The following is a 20,664-nucleotide window of genomic DNA, read 5'->3' as shown; positions in this document are numbered from 1 at the left end:
AACGCATTTTTCATCGATACGAAAATATGAATCTTTTCTTGCCCTAAAACATAACGTTGAGATATTACGTAGTTATTTAATTTATGTTATATGTGTAGTTTTCCCTTTCAAATATAATTGTGTCAGAATTCATTTAAACACACTTTGATGATATTACTTTATTTTATTCTATCACCTTATAATTGTTTAGCACAAAATAAAGTACAATAAGGTGGATATACTTTTTAATGTTTTTCTTGCAAATAAAGTAAACTTAACAAGTCATGCAAATGCCAGATACTTTTATTTTCTTTTCAAAATTTCCTAATTGATTAATTACTTTCTACCTATTTATTTCAGTAACAAAAGACAAATTTTCCACTGAATTAAAGAGATGGGACATGCTTTTCAACATATATAGTGACATTATATTGGACCCCTACATCCAAAAGGATTTTGCAATAGTTATTTCATTTTCAAATATATTATTGCATTCTTCTTTTTTTGGTTGGGTGGGGTTGTTTTTGATATGTGCTTTGGGGCTAGATTAGTTTGTAGTATAATTTATATAAATTTCCTGGTGTTAAGGATTAATTATATTATTTTTTTATTTTTTATCAAATTATAAAAAAAAATCTTAAAATTTATAAGCTATGAATATATCAGTTGGACTTTCGAATTCATCATTAGACATTCAGATGCATAGAAAAGAAATGTATCCGAGAGGAGAGAGATTTATTAGAAAGGAATAAGACATTCATATACATAATGAGAGATGTATCAGAGAGAGATAGGACATCGAGAAGCACAGGGAGAGATATATCCGAGAGAGGAGGGATGTATTCGAGAGGGGATAGACATGTATCGGCTAGAAGAGAGTGATGTATCCTAGAGGGAATTTTTGAAATTTTTTTAAATGCTAGAAAATTTTAGAGATTATGGTGAAATAAAATGTGTAGCTAGATAATTTTTTCTAATTTTTATTTTTTTTCAAAAAATCTTACTACGTGGAAAAAGAATATTAATACGGGACACCATACAACTAATTGTTGGGCCAAGAGAAGTAACAAAACTAAAAGACCTTCACAAAGATTGTGTTGGGATCCAATCTGAGAAAAATGTCTAACCCTATACTCATCTTTCTTCTAATTTTCTTCTTCAATGACTCTCTTATTTTACTAGTACTCCATCGATGTATATAATTTCTTTATTAGTTTGTTATCTCTATTTAATTTCTCGTAACAATTTCAAGTTTAGTGATAATAATATCTGAATATTTCTATTATGAAATTAAAATTGTCATCTATAAATTATTTAATCATTAGATCAAGTTGTCATTATTAATAATTATTATTATTATTATTATTTAATGATCAATAAGTATTCATAAAATTGCTTGGCATATTGAAACATAATTATAATTGCACATATAAAGTTTTAATGCAAGTAAGATATGATATAAAGATAACCTTAAGCTAGCTACTAATCTATTTTTGTTGCACAATCACCCTCACTAATTCCTATTGCACATTAATCATCACCACCAACTACAAATATCACACAATTTTATCCAAAATCATTTATCATAACCACACAAGTACATACTTTAGGCAACTAATTACTTTGAATTATTTTTCCTTTATACTTTTCTAATGATAATTTATTTACTAATGTTTACTAGTTTTCTTGTCCATTATGCACACTAATATATATTATCACTTGTTTTTTGGAATGTACTTAATCAAGCAAATAAACTTCATAATACTAAGTACTCAAAATAAGAGTTTTCGGATTATCTTTTTGAACATATTATGTTATTTTTTTTATTATTAACTTCAAACTTTGCTCTTAATTATGCACGGTTAAATGCTATAGTCTTAATTAACTATTCATAAATATAGCCACTTATATTACATATTAGTTTAATATATGTGAACTTTATTATATTGTATTTATAATATGTTATAGAAAAATTCACACTAAAAGTTAAATTTGTGAGCTGTACTTTGAATTGTATCACTCTCTTAAAGACGGCTAAGTATAGAAATCATAGGATCCAAATGGATAAAAAGATTTCAATCAAATTGGATAAACAATATATTGTCACTCAACATATATATTAAAATTTATTATTTTATTATATATATATATACATAGAAGTGATTTAACGATGTGAATATATATTATTTATGCAGATTTTATATTGCAAATCAAATCTCAAATTGATTTTATGTGTAAATAACTTACTTCGTAATTAACCTACCAAACATGATATTTTTATATAAAATTTAATACATATATAACCCACTTCTAAATCAATTACTGACTTACTGTTTTTAAACGATGTGAATATATATTTATTTATGCAGATTTCATATTACAAATCAAATCTCAGATTGATTTTATGCGTATATAACTTACTTCGTAATCAACCTATCAAACATAATATTTTTATATAAAATTTATTACATATATAACTCACTTCTAAATCAGTTATCGACTTATCAATTTTAAAAAAAAACTTCCACCGACAAAAGTTGAATCTTTTCTATTGTTTTGGACAATATTCATGTATGTATGAACAAATATTTTGAGACCACTAGAAGTAATTATAAAAGCAAACAATCAATTTTTGCTTTAGCCAATTTGATAGGAAGTGAAAAATAAACTTTAGTTGCAAAATTAAAAGATATTTGAGCAAATGTGATATAATATGACGAAAACAACATAGGACCACAATAAAAGGGACTTTAAAACTTACATAATGTACATAGAAAATGACTACAAGGAGACCTACATAACTACAAATCTACATATAGTTCTCCTTTACAAAATAGGAAAGGACTTGCGAATACGTCGGGCGGAATCAGTTACGGATTTAAAATTTTTTATAGAGGTTGTTTAAAAGGAGAAAAAAAATTGTTGCAAGTGAGATTCAAATACATGAGCGGTTAAGACTCTTTCAAGGCATTAAAAATTACTAGGCTACAACCTCTTGTTCTGTCAGGGGTATCCAAAATATGTTATTTAATCACTTTATGTATTATTTTTCGACAACTGGACATCTTAGCATAGTTACGTTCCTAATGGTGGTGTGAATTCAAAATATAAAGAAGTAAACTTTTCAAATTAACGAACTTAAAAATCTTAATTTCATCTGTATTCGTCGTTCTCGCACACAAATATGTCGAGATATACATCTACAAAATACGTGTTCTGTATATGTCGATATACATATATAAAATATGTCGTATATTTGTAAATTATGTAAGCATGTTACCATATAAAGGTATTGTAAATCATGAACCAAAAAGTATATAGTATATGATTAAATTATCATAATTTGTGTATTTAAGGTCAAATTTCCTAATCATTTCCCTAACTCCATTGATTGCGATCTCAATGAGTTTAATTTCCTTTACACCATTAATCATGGTGGCTATGAATAAGATACAGTTCATTTTTTCTGTTTTTTGCCACCTCAGCAACCCCACAAACTCTTCAAAATTCAAAACTGACCCCAATTCTTTTCTACGCCAAGTGCGCAATACGCACCTCACTTCACTAGTGGACATATGTCGACGTTTTTATAGTTTGGATAAAAATCGAATCAAAGATTTATTAAATAAAAGTATAATATGCATGCATGTTTTTTAATTTTTGATGTACACAAGTAAACATTTTAAATTGTAAAATGTTGAACAAATAAACACATGTTGAGTCTTACGTGACATAATACATATCAGACACTGCGTAAGACGTAAATTGCCTCGTAGGATTGTTATGTATGACTAATAACATGTGTCTGTTTGTTCAACTTTTTATGTAAATTTAAATGTTTACTTGTACGTATCGAAAATTGGAGAATATAAATGTAAACTAAAACTTAGTTAAAGGACATATTTTTACATTATGCCTTAAATAAATCGATTTTTTGAATTTGAATAGACTTTATGTTTTTAAAATCAATAAGATTTTGATTTATACATATATATATAAATCAAAATTTCTTTATAAAAGAACAAGATCTCAAAACAAAAAGTATTCCAGATAAGTATATTTTTTTTTAATTTTTGCGTGTGATTAATAAATGAATAATCAAATCAAAATTGATAACAATTAAATGATTATTATATTTATTAATTCGATGGTAACAATTTTAAAATAATTTATACGCAAATTTAAATAAATTTGGGCATATGAGTCTCACGTGCCAAGATGGCGCAGTATACCAACTGCGTATGATAGCAAGAACAGTATACAAATTTTGAAAATTTTATCTCTCTAAAGGAAAAAATCGAAAGTCATCTCTGCTTACACACAGTTCTCTTCCAGCTTGGAACCTTAGGTTTCCATTTTTAGGGTTTTCGAATACCCCAAAATTTTCCCAGAAAAACTTCTTGGAAAATTTGATTTGGGTATGAGAAAATTAACAGTTTTTAAGGTTAAAGTTTCGATCTTTATGAAATAACGTTAGTGTTTTTTGAAATTTTTGAAAAAAAATAAAATCTAAAGTTGTGACCTTGAAGTGTGTGCTAAGAAGAAGAAGAATGCCTGGGCATAAGTCTAAATCAGAGAAGGGTGAGGCAGAAAAGCCTTTAAGGAGAGATCCTTATGAGGTTTTAGGTGTTTCCAGGAATTCTTCAGATCAAGAAATCAAAAGTGCTTACAGGAAATTAGCTTTGAAGTATGTTGATTTTTTTTTGCTCTTTTCAATTAAAGTTTTGATTTTTATGTAATTTCTTTTGGTTTTGGTATAGTAGAAGTGTTTTCTTGAAATCCGATATTGTGTAGTTTCAATTTTATTGTATCTTTTTGTCTTTTTGGGGTGTCTGAGTGTGGAAGAAAAAAGGCACTCAAGGGTGGGTTGAGCACTATGAGATATCAGCAGAGACAAAAAAACTAGTTGATTTCTTCCTACATGTTCTAGTCACTTGGTACGTGTTGTTGGTGGGAGGTGACATGTATTCGTGGAATTAGTCGAGGTGCATAGAGTTGCCTAGTACATGTTGTTTGCTGGTTGGAGGTGAAGTGACATGTATCTTGTAGAATTAGTCTAGGTGCATTGAGTTACCTGGTACATGTTGCTATGCTGGTGAGTGGGGAGATGTATCCGGTTGAATTATTCAGGGTGTGTGCAAGCTGTTCGGGACACCATGGTTATCCCCCGAAAAAAGAGTGGAAAGGGGAGAAAGTTTTAGATTTTGTGATGTGCGTTGTTGCGATTACCCCTGGGATAAATAAAATAAGTTTACTTGGGAATGGTAGCTCTGTAGGCTTCGTTATATAGAAATGATAGCAATAAGTGTGTGGTAGTTTCTGAAAGTTACTTTTGAGTTTGATACATCGAATTAGTAAAATATTTCCATGGCAACAGTTACAAAGTTGGTTCTGGATGACTCTGGAAATTATAATGTTTGTAAAACAATTAGCAACCAATTTTCAAGATATTGCTCTCATGAGAAAGGGAAGTAGTATTCTATCACAGTTTGTGATTTTAAGTCCTTTTTGATTATCAGGATGCAAGTTATATTCCTTCTTGTCTGATGGGAGGTTATATTGTTTTCTCTTCTGCTGACACTTTTGCATATTGTAGGTATCATCCTGACAAGAATGCAAATGACCCTAAAGCAGCAGACATGTTCAAGGAGGTCACCTTTTCATACAACATTTTATCTGATCAAGATAAAAGGCGTCAATATGACTCAGCTGGCTTTGAGGTTGTTTTTTTCTCTTAGTATAGTCTGTTGGGCATGAAGTTAAATTAGTTACTTTACCTAAGAATATGATGCCTTCTGGTTGTTCATTGATGATTTGTTTCTATTAGAATTTTGTACTGCTCTTTATCTTAGGTCTCTATCTTTAGATTAAGAGTTAGACTTTCTCAGTGCATTCTCCCTACTGGAAAAAAATGAGAATGCTGGTGATCTGCCTAATCGAAGTACTATTTAAGCAGGCTGTTGAGTCAGAAAGCCAAGATTTAGAGCTTGATCTGTCAAGTTTGGGAACCGTGAATACTATGTTTGCTGCACTCTTTAGGTCAGTATATATTGCTTGTAATCTTTATGTTCCTTTTTGTTGAATTCAGACTTCTGTTCATGAAATTTATGCTCCATGATGTGTTTTTTGTTATTTCATTATGAGCAGTAAGCTTGGTGTACCAATAAAAACCACTGTCTCTGCAACTGTTCTAGAGGAGGCATTAAATGGTTCAGTATCTATTCAACCACTTCCACTTGGACAACCTTTGTGTAAGAAGGTATCTATCTAAATCTTTGTCATTCATTCTTGTTAAAATGTAGTTACTGCAGAAGTTCTTATCTTCTTCTTAACAGGTAGAGAAACAGTCTGCTCACTTCTACTCTGTTACAATAACAGAAAAGGAAGCGAAAGGGGGCCTTGTTTGCCGAGTTCATTCACGAGAAAAAAGCAAATTTAAGGTCTGTCAAAATCTAAACCCAAATATGCTTAGGTTTGCTTTCTGTGTCTATTTTTTCCACCAAATGCTTGCTACTTGAACTCAGAATTCTGATGATAAAAAATTCATTTAGGCCAGTTGACGAATAAAAGTGGAGAACTTTTTCTACTGAAAGACTGCTATGTTACTAGTAAAGGACTCCTAAGTTTACTGTTGCATTTGCAGAATCACAGACTTATTTCTGTCACTTAGCAATATTTTATGTTTAGCCTAGGTAGTGGCTTAATAGCGTGCTTCTAGAATATTTCCAAATATATTCATCCTCAGATGGGCTCTCTTTTGTTTTCCTGATAAATCGTATAGACACAAACTCTTAGATGCTTTCGATATTCTCTTTTGTATAGAAGCATCAAGCAGAGTGATACCGATGTCAGACTATATTAATATGACAAACCAGCATCGGCAGACCTGCTTTCCTCATCTGAGAGTATCATATTATGATTACCATCATTGATTATAATATGATCTATTTATTTCAAAAAAAATTTGGATCAACTCAATTTTTTCCATTGTGTTGATCTGTTTTGAGTTTGTCACAGTTTGGTAATTTGAATTGTGTGTTTGCAGCTATTGTACTTTGACCAAGAAGAAAATGGTGGACTAAGCCTTGCATTACAGGTTCCAATCTCTTTCTGTTCTTTTGTTGCTCCTTATTGTGGTCAAGTAATCTAGATCACACTTCAAGTTTCATGGCAGTTTAGGCTTGAAGAGCATAACGAGCTCCTTTTTTCTTATAAATATGTGGATTTGGATATTTGTTTTCTGTTCGAATCAAGAAGTTTATGTGTAGTCCTAAAAGATCTTTTTTTAGCAACAATAATAAGTTTCTCATTTGCCCCCAGGCTGAAGTTCACTCGACAAAGATTGGGGGACTTTGTGGCTTAAGCATTGAGCTCAGGCCTTACGCCAAGCGAACTAAGCCTAGTATTAAGTGAATGGTCTAGAGGAGGTGCCATCATCCCCGGGTTTGACTCAAGATGGGGACAAAAGTTTCTCCAGTCACTTTTCTGACGCATATGCTGTGTTCATATTTTCTTTCTATTTTGTGGCATTTGGTTTTCATACGCTCTCATATAAGCTAGGCCATCTTCCCTCAGATTACTCGCAGTTCATCAGTTGCCAAAAATCACTCTTCATTGTTGATGCTAATCTGATTTATGATCCTGGCATGACTGCTTCATTAATATCTGCTGTAAATTTTTTGCGACTTCTTTGCAGGAAGATAGTTCAAAAACAGGGAAAGTCACATCTGCTGGCATGTATTTTCTTGGTTTCCCAGTATATCACATGGATCAAACCCAGACATCGGTGAGTTTATATCTATGCATAGTGTCAATTTTTTGTACGTTCCTCTTCAGTTTTGTGTCCATTTGCTCACATTATTTTGCTGCTTGAGCTAATTAATATATAGGCAGCAGCCACAAAGGATCCGGACTCTGCATTTTTCAAGAAACTGGATGGATTTCAACCATGCGAGATAACTGAGCTCAAAGCTGGCACACATGTTTTTGCAATTTATGGTATTTTTCTCTTGCCAATCTGAACTTACAATGCAATTCAATGGAAATATGATACTCAGCACCTCGCTCTTTTCATCGTTGACTTTTGCAGGTGACAATTTTTTTAAAAGTGTGAGCTACACCATTGAAGTGGTCTGCGCTGAACCTTTTACTGAGGAAAAAGAGAATCTTAGAGCAGTAGAAGCTCAGATTTTGTCAAAAAGAGTAGAACTGTCTAAGTTTGAAACAGAATATAGGGAGGTCTGTGCTCCTTCGTTCATTAATTGGTGATCTCTTTCTTTATGTTTCTTCGATCTTATCGATTCCTTCTTTTAATTGGCAGGTCTTAACACAATTTACTGAGATGACAAGTAGATATGCTCAAGAAATGCAAGCTGTAAGTTTGATGCTCTGAGAACTTCATCTGCAACTCTAATCTCATTACCTATTTGAAGTGATTTTATATCCCTAGGACAAAAGTTAAACTATTGTTTTTACTTCTATGCTAACCAATAGATTGATGAGCTTCTTAAGCACCGCAATGAAATTCATGCTTCCTATACAACTCTTCCCGTGATGAAACGTAGTAGTAGCAGCAGCAATCGAAGTAAGAACAAAAGTGGATCCAAGGCAGCCAGTGAAGATGGCTCAGTAAAAGAAAAGAAGCCTTTAAGAGACCGGACAAAGAAGAAGAAATGGTTCAACATTCCCTTAAAAGTTGACAAGAGGAAAGCGTGTTAATTAGGGTGAGCTTCTTTTTCTTTTACAATATCACTTCCTTTCGACTGCTATACATTTATATTTCCATTTTACACGCAGTTTATAGAGAAACACGGTAACTGAATGAGTAGTTGCGGAGTTACACTTTTCTTTTAGTCCAAGCAACGAACCTATTGCAGGACTTCAAGAATTCTTTCAAAGGGACTTCATTGCAGTAGCTAGGCATCACTATTGCCCTGAAATATTGTTAATTTTATGGAATGGTGTTTACACGGGAAGCACACGAAAAATTCTTTCCTCGAACGCTCACACATGTAAATTGCATTATTCAATCACAAGTCTTTCTTGATTGTGCTATGCTTGTGTGTGTTTTTATGTGGTAAAAAAAGTTGGTACTTTTGTTAGTTCAGACAGAGAACTAAATACAAAAGAGTGAAGGATACAATATTGTTGCTCTTTTAGCCTCAGATGCCAAATATGTATATTATAAGTCAAGTATTTACATCTTTTTTATTAGTTTGTTGGGAGTTTGTGAACACTTAGATAGAATATATAATAGACCAACTAGATTCTGCCAAAAGTTATATTGGATTTTGTTGCTGTTAAAGCTCATGCTAGTCTAGGATTTGTCAGCCTGTCACCCCATGTTGAGGTACTTTTGATGAGTTGTTAAGATGTCATTTGATATGAAATAAGTCAATAAAGTCAAAAAATTTCAATAATTTGAAAGGGATGATGAGCTCTTAACATGTCATCTAATACTCCTATTTAGTTCTCCACTTTAGTAGTGAAACACATATTAAGACATCAATTATTATCATAGGTTAGTTAAAATTTTACTCTTAACTTAAAAGATTATGTAACTCGTAAAGTAAAATAAATGTATCTTCTGATTCAAAAAAGCATGCATTACAACTTAGTAGTATTAGAAAAATTTTAGAATTAAATAAGGGCATATTAGAAAAAAAATTCTTATCCTTTTTTAGATTTGTTAAAATGGACAAGTAAATAGAGAAAGATATAAAAGGAAATATGGACAAGTAAATAGCGACAGAGGGAGTATGAATTAAGTTGATTTTTGAGTAGCCGATTATTTGTCTCAATCATATAATGCAAACATATTACAAGATTGGACCTTTTAGTAGTGACTGACAAAAAAAAAAGACTATAATCTTGATTGAAATTGGAAATTGATGTGTGATGTGTGTGCCAAATAGTAACAAACAAACAAACCAAAGAAAAGAAACAAACTCTCTTCCCCAAGTTGTTTAGTAGTGGGATAATGACATGAAAAAAATAATTTCGGGATAAAATGTGAGATTATCTTATTCCGCATTTTGTTACTGATATTAATCACTTTTAGAATTATTTTATCTCACAATACGTATTAAAATGGTGGAATTATCTATTCCATATGAAAAGTGAAATAACTTATCCCAAACTTATAAGATTAATACAATCATGTTTATAAATTTCCAATAAATACATTCATCGTTATATAAATACGAGATCAATGACTTAATAAAAAATGTCACAATGGACTCTAGTCTTTAATTCTTTACACAATGCAGACATTTTCTATAGCCAAATGTAGAAATTATAACAAGAGGTCAAAAATATTCACATTGGAACATAATAATACATATCATGTTCTATGGAAACTATACATATTATAATCCAAAAACACCTTGACACTAAAACATGTCTTAGATGATAATCCTTATAATCAACCTAATTAATTAATTAATTAATTAACCACCAATTTTCTTGTTGGGATTTACTAGTAATTGATTCACAATATCACATCTACGTCTCACCTCTCCCATTTTCCCTAATTTAACTTGATAAACACTTACTTTCTCCATTGCATGTGTAAATGCCTTGAAAAATGCATCTTGATCCTTTGCATAAAGCTCCACAAATGGCTTTGTCCTTTGGTCATAAATCATAGCTTGATCAGATGCTAATAACCCTAGCCCCTTTTGCAAGTTTATGAAATACATGTTATCGAATTTGCCAGGTGTCATCACGTCATTGAACGCAGCCATATCCTTCGTGTTATTGCCACATAAGGTTTGTAACGCTTGTACATATGTAGGGTTCATAGTAGGATCAGATTCTGAAGTCTGACTAAATTTGAATAATCTCTTTCTAAATTCCGAACAATGAGAGAATCCTATAGTATGTGCACCCACTAATGCCACCATTTCTTGTACATTTAAATTTTTTGATGCAAACATATTGATTATTGTGTCCATAGTCATATTGGGCCTAGCAATGTGTCCTTCAACATCTTTTGCGTATGATTCAAAGCTATCTTTTCGCCCTAGGCGAATCGAGTAAAATGGACCTCCAACCATTGTAATCAAGTCACGAGTTGCAACAGCTAAAATGTCTGCACAGGATACAATGCCAGGGCATTGTAGTTCTAAAGCGGTTTTTGCACGTGTGACAACATCATAAGCGTCCCCCGGGAGGGAGAGGTTGATATCCGTGTCACGCTCTGATTGGGAGAAAGAATTTGAGGAAATCAACAACGACGCGTCACATCCTCCCACCATGCAATCGTGGAAGAAGAGGCGGAGGGCCCCAGCCGCGGTGGTGGGGGCCGCGAGCTGCTTATCGACGACGATTTGTTGGATGATTTTATCAAATTGAGGACATGTTTTGTTGTAATAGTCGATATTGAGTTTGGATTCCGTAAGAGAAAATAAGGTTAGAGATGAAAAAAGGAAAATTGAGAGAAGTGGTAATGCCATGATTTTATTAAAAGAGAATTTGTGAGATAGCAAATGAAAAAATATAAAAAAAAAAAAAAAGCTTTTAGTATATTTTTTGTTGGATTTTTTTTTTTTTTTTGAGGGGCTAAGAATAAGAGAGGTGTAAAACTAATTATGTTTAATGACGTTTGAAATTTGAGATTGGCAATATTTTGCATGCAACAAACATAAAATAGAGGTCTTAAAATTGTTTAAGGTCCGGTGTTTACTCCTTTCCTTCTTGTTTAATTGTCCATGATATTAATTAGTAGTAATAAGTTATATTAGAGCAAACGATACGAATCTCACTAGTTTCGAAACAAAATTACTTTTATTAGAATTCGTATTTTGGATACGTGTATTTGTTCCACATACACTGTATTTGACTATATTCACATGTATTTGATTCTCTCGCTCGTCTCTTTCCCTCTCTCCTTCTCTCACAATCACTTCTCTCCGTTTGTATGTATATTTCAAAATGTATTTGGTATCTCAATACATGTATTTGGGATACACAGATATGACTTGCTCTCTCTCACTCACCTCTCTTCCTATGAATTTGTATTTCAAAGTGTATCTAGTTAAAAAATAATAATAATAATACATGCAGCTAAGTGTATCTAACTTGAAATCTGGTATAATTATTAATTAGTGAAACAATATTAATTTTTTCAAACCAGAGGCGGACCCACACTACGGAGAAAGGGTGCACGTGCACCAGCTAACTTTCGAAAAAATCATATGTATATATGTATATCTATTTTAAAAAACTTGTAGAAATTAGGATATAGTTAACAGTGCATCCATATAAAGAATAGAAGTGTCCTCGTGCTACTGGTACAAGTTAGAGATACCACCCTTCGAGATCAGGGTTTGAATCTAACTAAAACCTTTTTTTATTATGTTTATTTTAAGTTTAGCTTAGAACTCAAAATTATGTGTGTATACCCACACGCGCACAATGCCTCTCTCTTTTGATTTTTCGCTATTGGTCTTTGGTGATACACACGATTATATTTTACGTTTTCAATGCTACTCGGGTCAGAGCTTAAACTAGTGACACTTAGTTATCGAATTTTTAATTAAGTTATTTCCATTTTGCTTGCTACTATTGAGATGTTTTAGTTCACCAACTTGATTTGGTGGAGATCGATAATCTCGATTAGACTGATATTTCGATTTTACTTCTTAGAATGTATTGAACATTTGACTCCAAACATATTAGCGCCTTAAAAAAAAATCCGAAAGAATTTCCTAATTATTTCAAAGCAACTAGAGAAATTATTCAAGTAGAAATAATTTGATTCCAATGTAGAATACCTATTCAAAAATTGTCATAACTGAATATAAATAATGAAATCATCACATATTTCAAATAAAAGTGAGATGAACGTGTAAATCAAGTGCCACAAGTACTATTAAAATGGTCAATATATTTGTTCTTAAATGGTACCTATTGTTCATCCCCCTAATACCAAATTAGGATTATGCAATAATGCAAATTCTTTTACGTGATCCTTTTTTCTCCTTTATATATATATATATATATAATCTAATTATTCAACGTTTAAGTGAATTTTGCCAAATAAACAAAAAATTATAAAGTTGCACAATAAATTATTAGAAAGTCATTGTGGTCAATCTTGTTTGCTCAATATAGATGAAAGCTATTTTTTTTATTAAACATTAAGGTAATAGTAATAAATTTGATTAATAAATAAATTTGATAAAAAAAATGATGAATTTGTTGAATTTAAATGATAAAGTAGGAATTGATTTAAAGTGATAATAAATTTTATGTTGGTGAGAATGACAAATATTAGAAAGCAATTATATAATTATAAATTTTATTTACATCTTGAATAAATAGCTAGTAGCTATAAATATGAGATTATTTTAACAAAATATAAACTTATGGATCAATTTTTGTATTTGAAAAATTCGAAATCATGGTTATGAAATTCTCAAATTAAGATTTTTGGAGAATATGAAATCATCGTGAAATCGCAAGTTAAAACGCTGATTTCATCTCACGATTTCATATCGGTGATATAATATCGCATTGCCAAGAATAACTTTTCATGATATTCTAAAGTTTTCTTTTCTGGTTACGTTTATTTCACCTTTTCAAGAATAAGCTTTACTAAAATCAAATTACATTTTTCTTAATAATTTTGTATCTTGGAAAATAAATTAGGTTAAATTTCAATGTTCCTGTGCATTCTGTAAATTTTAGAGTACTATAGTATATATATAAGCAAAATTCCTTTATTTAATTATTTTTAAATAAAATTAGATTCGTTTTGTCTAATGATTTTTTTGTTTAAAAATATAAAAGAAACTAATTCAAGAAATTCCACATATTTAAAAAAATACAAATGTGAGATAACTTTCACATATGATGACATAATTATGACTTATTTATACGTAAGTCACGTAACTTTCAATGGATCGACAAATTTGACAAATATGTCACGTTAAAACACGAGCTAACACGAGACGATCAAAAAAATGTATGACACATTTTTTTCATCGAAAAATATCATATCTATTATTAAGTAAACACGATGTCAAAATTCATCGATATAGATAAATATAATTGATTAAAAGTTTGATTACAAATTCTCGTCAATTTATATATATCACTTATGAATGTGATTAAATGTGATTCCACATGGAGCTAGTATTTCGTAGGACTTAGGCCACATGTAGAAATTTAAGAAGATAAATATATCGAGAAATTAAAATCTCTTTGCTATTTTTAAAATAAATAAAATAAAATATTATTTTCAAATTTCTTACGCATAAAAATTATTATAAAAACCATAAATAAAAAAAGACTCTTTTTTTTTGATAAAATCAATTCTCTCCAAATATTCCTTAATTAATATTGGATTCCTATTTAAATGAATATTAGCAGCATCTTAATTCTGCAATAAAGTCATTAGTCAATGTTGGTTATACCTAACTTTTAATTAATTTGATTCGACAACACAAATTTGATTAAATTTAAAAAGTGGTCATTGATAGGTTTGGATTAACCATTGGAAAAGAATTTTTTATTGGTCTTTTATGTATATTGAAGGTAGTTAAATAAAGATTAAAATATATATCAATATCATAAATAGTGTGGTTTATAGTTACGATTAAAAAGTGAATCAAATCGTAATTTGAATTAAATTGATTAAAGAAAATGATATTTGATTTGGTTTGGTTAAATTTTGAAAATCAATACTATTTGGTTTGGTTTGGTTTGATTTTAATTTTATTAAAAAAAATCAAAAATAACCAAATCAAACTGATAAATTAGATATAAATTTGATAATTATTTATATATTCTTCGTAAATAAAATATAAATATTGTGCTAAATTTTAATTAACTTAAGTTTTTAACTTTACATTTTCTCAAACTCAACATTTAACACAACTATCACAATCCTAAGTCAAGTCCGTCAAAATCCATTTTAGTTTTTACCTATCCTAGTTCATATAAAACAGTCACACTTTTACTTAATTAAATCATTTGTTCGTGTAATGTTAACTCTAGTATTACTTAATTGAGTCGAGAATAACGTCTTTTCTGTGGATTGTTCATGTGTATTAAGTTGCATCTTTTTACTAGTGAAATGGTGCCCTGTCATTGCATATGAACAATGTGTTCGTTAAATTAATTTTAATAATATGAATTCCTTACCTTACAATGTGTCTTAAACGTAACAAAAAGTGTAACTTCAAAATAATTGAAGTGTCTCCTCTTCTTTTTGTTTTACTCGTCGGAAAGAATGAAATTCGATCAAATCAATCGAAAATATCAATTAGCTAGTCAAGTGATCAATCATCATTATTTAATTAATAGATAATTAATTAATTATTAATTTCTACTTTTGTCTTTACTCAATATAATATAATTTAAAAAATAGTATTAAATTGAAATTTAAAAGAATAAAAATAATTAATCAAATTATATTTTAATAAGGAGCTTAAGAAAAACATGACAAACAAAATAATGGAAGTACTATAGTAGAGATTGTGATGTTTCATAAACTTTAGTAAAGACATGACAATTAATGGTGTACAAAGAAATAGGGCCCTTATAATTAATTTTTGTAGCTCTAGGAGGAGAAACTATTGTTAAAAAAAAAAAGGGAAGTAGCGGAAGTATATTATTCGATCAATTAGTTTATCAATAAAGTTAAAAGTAATTTATTGAACATATATGCTTATTATTTTAATTGATATTTGTAGAGTTCAACATATATAACATTCTTATTGAAATTTACATAGTTTGACTATCTTTTTTTAAAATAAAAATTTGAAATGATTTATATTTATTATTTTGATATAACTCAATATCATTGATAATTAGTCTATTTTCATATATCGATCGGTGAAAGTGAGAAACTTAAAATATATTTAATATTTCTTTCATGAGTTTTATCAATCATTCAAATCTAAATCATATATTAATAAATTATGATTTCGAGAACCAATCATTAACCAAAAAAAAAGGACCTTTTTTAGTAAATATGTGAAGTACACCATAATTGTATGGAATATTTATAATTAATACAATCATATGTATTAATTTATACATATATCATAAATTGAAGTATAATAATTGGATGATATTACATGCATCATATTTTAGTAAATTAATTAATTAACAACATAACTTATATAGTAAATATATTAAATGCATCATTTTTTTTAATATCACTTAAATAAAAGGTTTTCAAAAATAATTTTTTTATTTTTAAAATATTAATAAGATCTCTATATACTTAAGTAATCCCTTTAAAGCTCACTTAGTAGAATTTACTATGTGTAATTATATATTGTATTGTCGTCGTCGTAGTTGTTATTATTGAACACAATATAAGAGGTTGATTTAGCTTTATGACTCTAGATCCATCACTGATCGCAGAAAGTAAATTTGTTTAATTCTACATGGACAAGAAATATATATAACATGGATATTCTAATTAAAAATGCACCTTCATTTTTTTTTTATTGTCCATCAAAATAATAGACGATAAAATATTTTTAAGTATTACTTAACATACATAAGTTATTCATATATAATTAATATACAAATTTTTAATGTATAATTTGGTCTTAGCAAAAAGCACAAAAGAAAAAAAAAAGATATTTTCTGTTCCATTACTAATATGAAGAATGAAACAAAAAAAAACCTAACTAATTGATGTATCAAGACTATCCAAAAAAAAAGTATAATATCAAATAGTAAATTGAATCATTTAAGTGATCAACAATTTTTTTTTAAATGATTGGGGATTCGGTAATTCTTTAATCAAAAGTTTAGACTTTGAGCTTTTAATAATTTTTTTTAAAAAAAATGAATTTAAATATAATACTTTTAACGTGAAAGATAAAATTACTTATAAAAAGACTTATTAAAAAAATTAACAAACTTTAAATTTTGAATCAGTTTCGAGAAATTTTCGACCTATTGGGGAAAATATATGACAAAATGATGACAATGAAACACATTATTGTTTAGTTTACATAATATTGGAAAATCAAGCCGCGTGATTATATCACATCATATAAACACAATTATGAAAACACGTTTAAAGCATTAAATTATTTAGATATTTTGTTTAGATTAGAGATTAACTTAATTTGACTATCATCATAAACACAAAAAGAAAAGAACGTAAATTTAATAATTGAAGTTTCGAGTATGAATAATATAAAAAGTATATACATTTTTAAATCTAATTTCTAACCAATTTGAATGATAATGGTAATTTATCAATTAAGTCACATTCATTGGAGAATATTTAAAAAGCAATTATAAATTATTAATATATTATGAGTCAAATCCATGTATCTAAAGTCTAAAATTTAATAAAAATTATAATATTACTAACTAGTATGTATTAAAGTAATTATCTCTTAAATTAATAGGATATTCTATTTCGTTATCCTTCTTGAAAAACTATAAATCATAAAAATTAAATATTTTTTCAATTTTATCTCCTTTCCGTGCTAGGTTTTGCATATTTAGCCTCCATGTAATTAAATCATAACTGAAATTACGAATGCAAATTAATATCTGATTTGCAGTTTGAAATCATGATTTGAAATTTTAAATCGTACTTTTTAATATATATATATATATATATATATATATATATATATATATATATATATATATGAAATTATTTATCATTTTATATTTATGAAATTAATTTTAAATTTTATATATATATAAAAGACTCATGATCTCGGTATGAAAAAATTACACTAAAGAATAACTAATTACTAAAATTGTTGACTAGCAATTTTTTTATAAAATAATGTGTATTTCAAAGTTTGTAATCACAAATAAGTATTTATAAAAAAAAAACATTGAGATATCCTATTTGTCTGTTCAGTGTCTTTAGATATTTCAATAATTTATTAGTGTTTTATTTGATAAGATTGTACAATAATTAAGGAAATATTGATAGTTTTCAAAATTTTCAAAATTTACATGATCACGAAAATAAATATACAACTTTATAAAAGTTAAAATTTCATATTAAAATAAAACTTTACTATAATTTTATATTTATCTTATTTTATATTATGATTTCATATCACATATTTAACGGCAAACCCTAAAGGAATGAGACAAAAGAATTGAAGGAAGAGAGAGAAAAATAAAAAAAAAAATTGAGAAGTAAATAAAAATGGTAGAGATAATGAAGTTTCTCCAACTCCCATTTATGGAGAAGACAATAATGTACATAAAATAGACAAAGTAATAGGTCCACTAAAACGTGCACCCCTTATCAACATTCAATTTTTAGCCACATTTCCTGATAATAATATCTTCGTATAATTATTGGGGAAAATATATATATATATATATATATATATAAAGCATATGAAAGACATGTTTATTGTGACGGAGTGCGATATACTTGTAATATTGGTGTTACACACAATAATTTCAAGTGATAGAAAATAAATTATAATTATAAATCAAATATGAAAAAAAATGTAATGTTATTGATACATATATGTGGTTGCAAATCTTTTTATCTGTTGATCTTCTTTCTGAATCAAGGGTCACATATTTGTCTAAGATGATATTGATCTCGGTGAAAGGATTTTGAAGCATTTGGTTATCAAATAGAGTCTGACATATTTTGTTCTCTTTATGAATATTTCTCGAATATCTCAAGAGTTCGCAGGAATTCAAGATCTTGATCTTTTGAGTATCCAAGAGTTAATGATATATTTGAGATACAATAACGAACATTTTTGCCCTAAAATGTAAATAAATAGTGATTGTCATCATAACTTTTTTAGTGACTCTATTCAAATTTATTATACATAATTATATTTTCTATTTTTAGTGTTTTATTGATCAAACGTATTCAGAGTCACCCAATAATATCGTACTGATTTAGAATTCGAACAATTTGAAGACAAGTTTTAGGTGTTCAAAGATCAAGAACAAATTCAATTGTATTTGGAAGTTAATATTGCAATTTATTATATTTTTCTTGATTTGAATAACTCTTTTTTAAAAAAAATTTCATATTTAATCAAATATCATTATATGATAACACTTTAAACAATTTTTCAAAATAAAAAAATTACTCTTGTCAAAGGGAAAAGAAAAACATATTAATTCATAAATTCTCCAAACACATGATTTTCATGATTACCGACATTAATGAATTTAATTCTCCAGAGCAATGACGATAATACCATTTAATTTCTTTAATGTTTTGAGTGTGTGACCATATAATAGAAAATTTAATTTTTCAAAGTGGCAAATGCCCATACAAAAAAAAAGGATAATGTTAGCTGCCCACTATAAATGGTTGTATTATTTTGAATTTTCTTCTAAACGTGATTCTGTCAAAATTATTTGCTTAGTCACTCTAATTTATTTAATATCGAGTGTTTATTTTAAATCAAATAATTTTATTGTAATAATCAAATATAAGTAATAAAAAAATATGATTTAATTATAATTAAATAACAAATATATATATATATATAAAAATAATGTAAACGATAAAGAATTTTATATGTAAATTATCGTTTGATTAAAGAAAATTTAAAGTGAAATCAAAATAAAGAAAAAAAGTTTGACCTTTTTAACTCCTTAAAAAATTAATTGTCAAATATGTGAAAAATAAATAACTGCACAAAACACAAGTTTAATGGCACGTGCAAAATATTTGTAACAACAACAATCTTAGTTCATATATTTAAATTCCAAATATAGTAAATCGAATATTATGTCATCATTTTATTTAAATATGGTGGTGCCTGATCAACGCATCTTGATAAAAATAGGTAATATTAAAATATGTAATTATTTCTTCTAAGAATTTAAAGTATTTAACGAAATATATTTTTAATTATTTACTTAGATATTTTTTCAAAACATTCTTTCACATTTTTTTCATGGTTCAAACTCTTTTTTATTGTGTGCTAAATGTGAGATAATAATATGACTGAAATATATAATTATTCTGAAGTGTACAATCATTTTATTTTAAATTTAAATTATAAAAAAATCATTATTAAAATTAATTTTTAATATATATTTGCTATCTCCTATCCATACGAGCACTGACAATGAAATTTTATTTAGTTGTCCACAATTTATTTGAAATTGATGCATATTAATATTGTCTATCGTATAAAATCCATTTAAAGTTTTTAACTATAAAATAATCTATTACATCCAAAAGAAATTAGATACTCGGTCTCTATCTATGCAAATACATTTTCAGCCATAAATAAATAAATTGACATCTCACTATATATTTATTATTTTTCTATTTCAATTTAATTATCAAAAAAAAATTTGTTTTTTACTAGGTGTACACACGTAGTCTGATTAAATTTAAATTTGTGCTGAAAATCACCTTAGAGGATGAATCATTCTCTAACAAAAACAACTGTGTAACGAGAGAAGCTCAAATCTAAAACCTCAACTTAAAAATAAAGGAGTAATTATCACGAAGAAAAAAAATTACTCATAAGAGGAAGAAGAAAAGTGGAAGAAGCATCTTATTGTAAAGCCAATATAAGAATATTCATTATAATCCTAATAATTAAATACCGTATTAACTATATGATTTTGACATTTCACGTTCTACGTATTTTGTCACGTTTATCATTTGTTTCATGAAGTTAAATTAATTAATTATACCAACTAGTCAACATAAATGCACTATTTTAATATCACTCC

The 20,664-nt window shown here is 28.2% G+C and overlaps 2 protein-coding genes across 2 annotated transcripts; one reads left to right on the top strand and one right to left on the bottom strand.

Moving 5' to 3' along the window:
* Nucleotides 1–4,026: 4,026 nt before the first annotated feature.
* Nucleotides 4,027–9,192, top strand: LOC101267020 (chaperone protein dnaJ 16). The gene is made up of 12 exons (XM_004238670.4): nucleotides 4,027–4,666; nucleotides 5,576–5,699; nucleotides 5,936–6,018; nucleotides 6,127–6,238; nucleotides 6,315–6,419; nucleotides 7,025–7,075; nucleotides 7,676–7,765; nucleotides 7,869–7,977; nucleotides 8,069–8,217; nucleotides 8,300–8,353; nucleotides 8,473–8,702; nucleotides 8,776–9,192. Exons 1-11 carry the CDS (start codon nucleotides 4,530–4,532, stop codon nucleotides 8,695–8,697), a joined length of 1,239 nt encoding a protein of 412 aa, XP_004238718.1. The 5' UTR covers nucleotides 4,027–4,529; the 3' UTR covers nucleotides 8,698–8,702; nucleotides 8,776–9,192.
* Nucleotides 9,193–10,225: 1,033 nt separating this feature from the next.
* LOC101266719 (peroxidase 6) lies at nucleotides 10,226–11,482 on the bottom strand. The gene has a single exon (XM_004238669.5). The coding sequence runs from the start codon at nucleotides 11,433–11,435 to the stop codon at nucleotides 10,428–10,430; it is 1,008 nt and encodes a 335-aa protein (XP_004238717.1). The 5' UTR covers nucleotides 11,436–11,482; the 3' UTR covers nucleotides 10,226–10,427.
* Between the last annotated feature and the right edge of the window lie 9,182 nt (nucleotides 11,483–20,664).

Source organism: Solanum lycopersicum, chromosome 5, assembly GCF_036512215.1.
Source record: "Solanum lycopersicum chromosome 5, SLM_r2.1".
In the NCBI taxonomy this organism is placed as follows: Eukaryota; Viridiplantae; Streptophyta; class Magnoliopsida; order Solanales; family Solanaceae; genus Solanum; species Solanum lycopersicum.
Note: the sequence above shows the minus strand (reverse complement) of the source record. Positions and strands in the feature narration are given on the sequence as shown.

Bases quoted from the DNA above. Each gene is read 5' to 3' on its own strand.
- LOC101267020 (XM_004238670.4), top strand. From the start codon at position 4,530: ATGCCTGGGCATAAGTCTAAATCAGAGAAGGGTGAGGCAGAAAAGCCT. The intron at 7,766-7,868 runs GTGAGTTTATAT...ATTAATATATAG, and splicing joins TGGATCAAACCCAGACATCG to GCAGCAGCCACAAAGGATCC. The intron at 7,978-8,068 runs GTATTTTTCTCT...TGACTTTTGCAG, and splicing joins ACATGTTTTTGCAATTTATG to GTGACAATTTTTTTAAAAGT.
- LOC101266719 (XM_004238669.5), bottom strand. From the start codon at position 11,435: ATGGCATTACCACTTCTCTCAATTTTCCTTTTTTCATCTCTAACCTTA.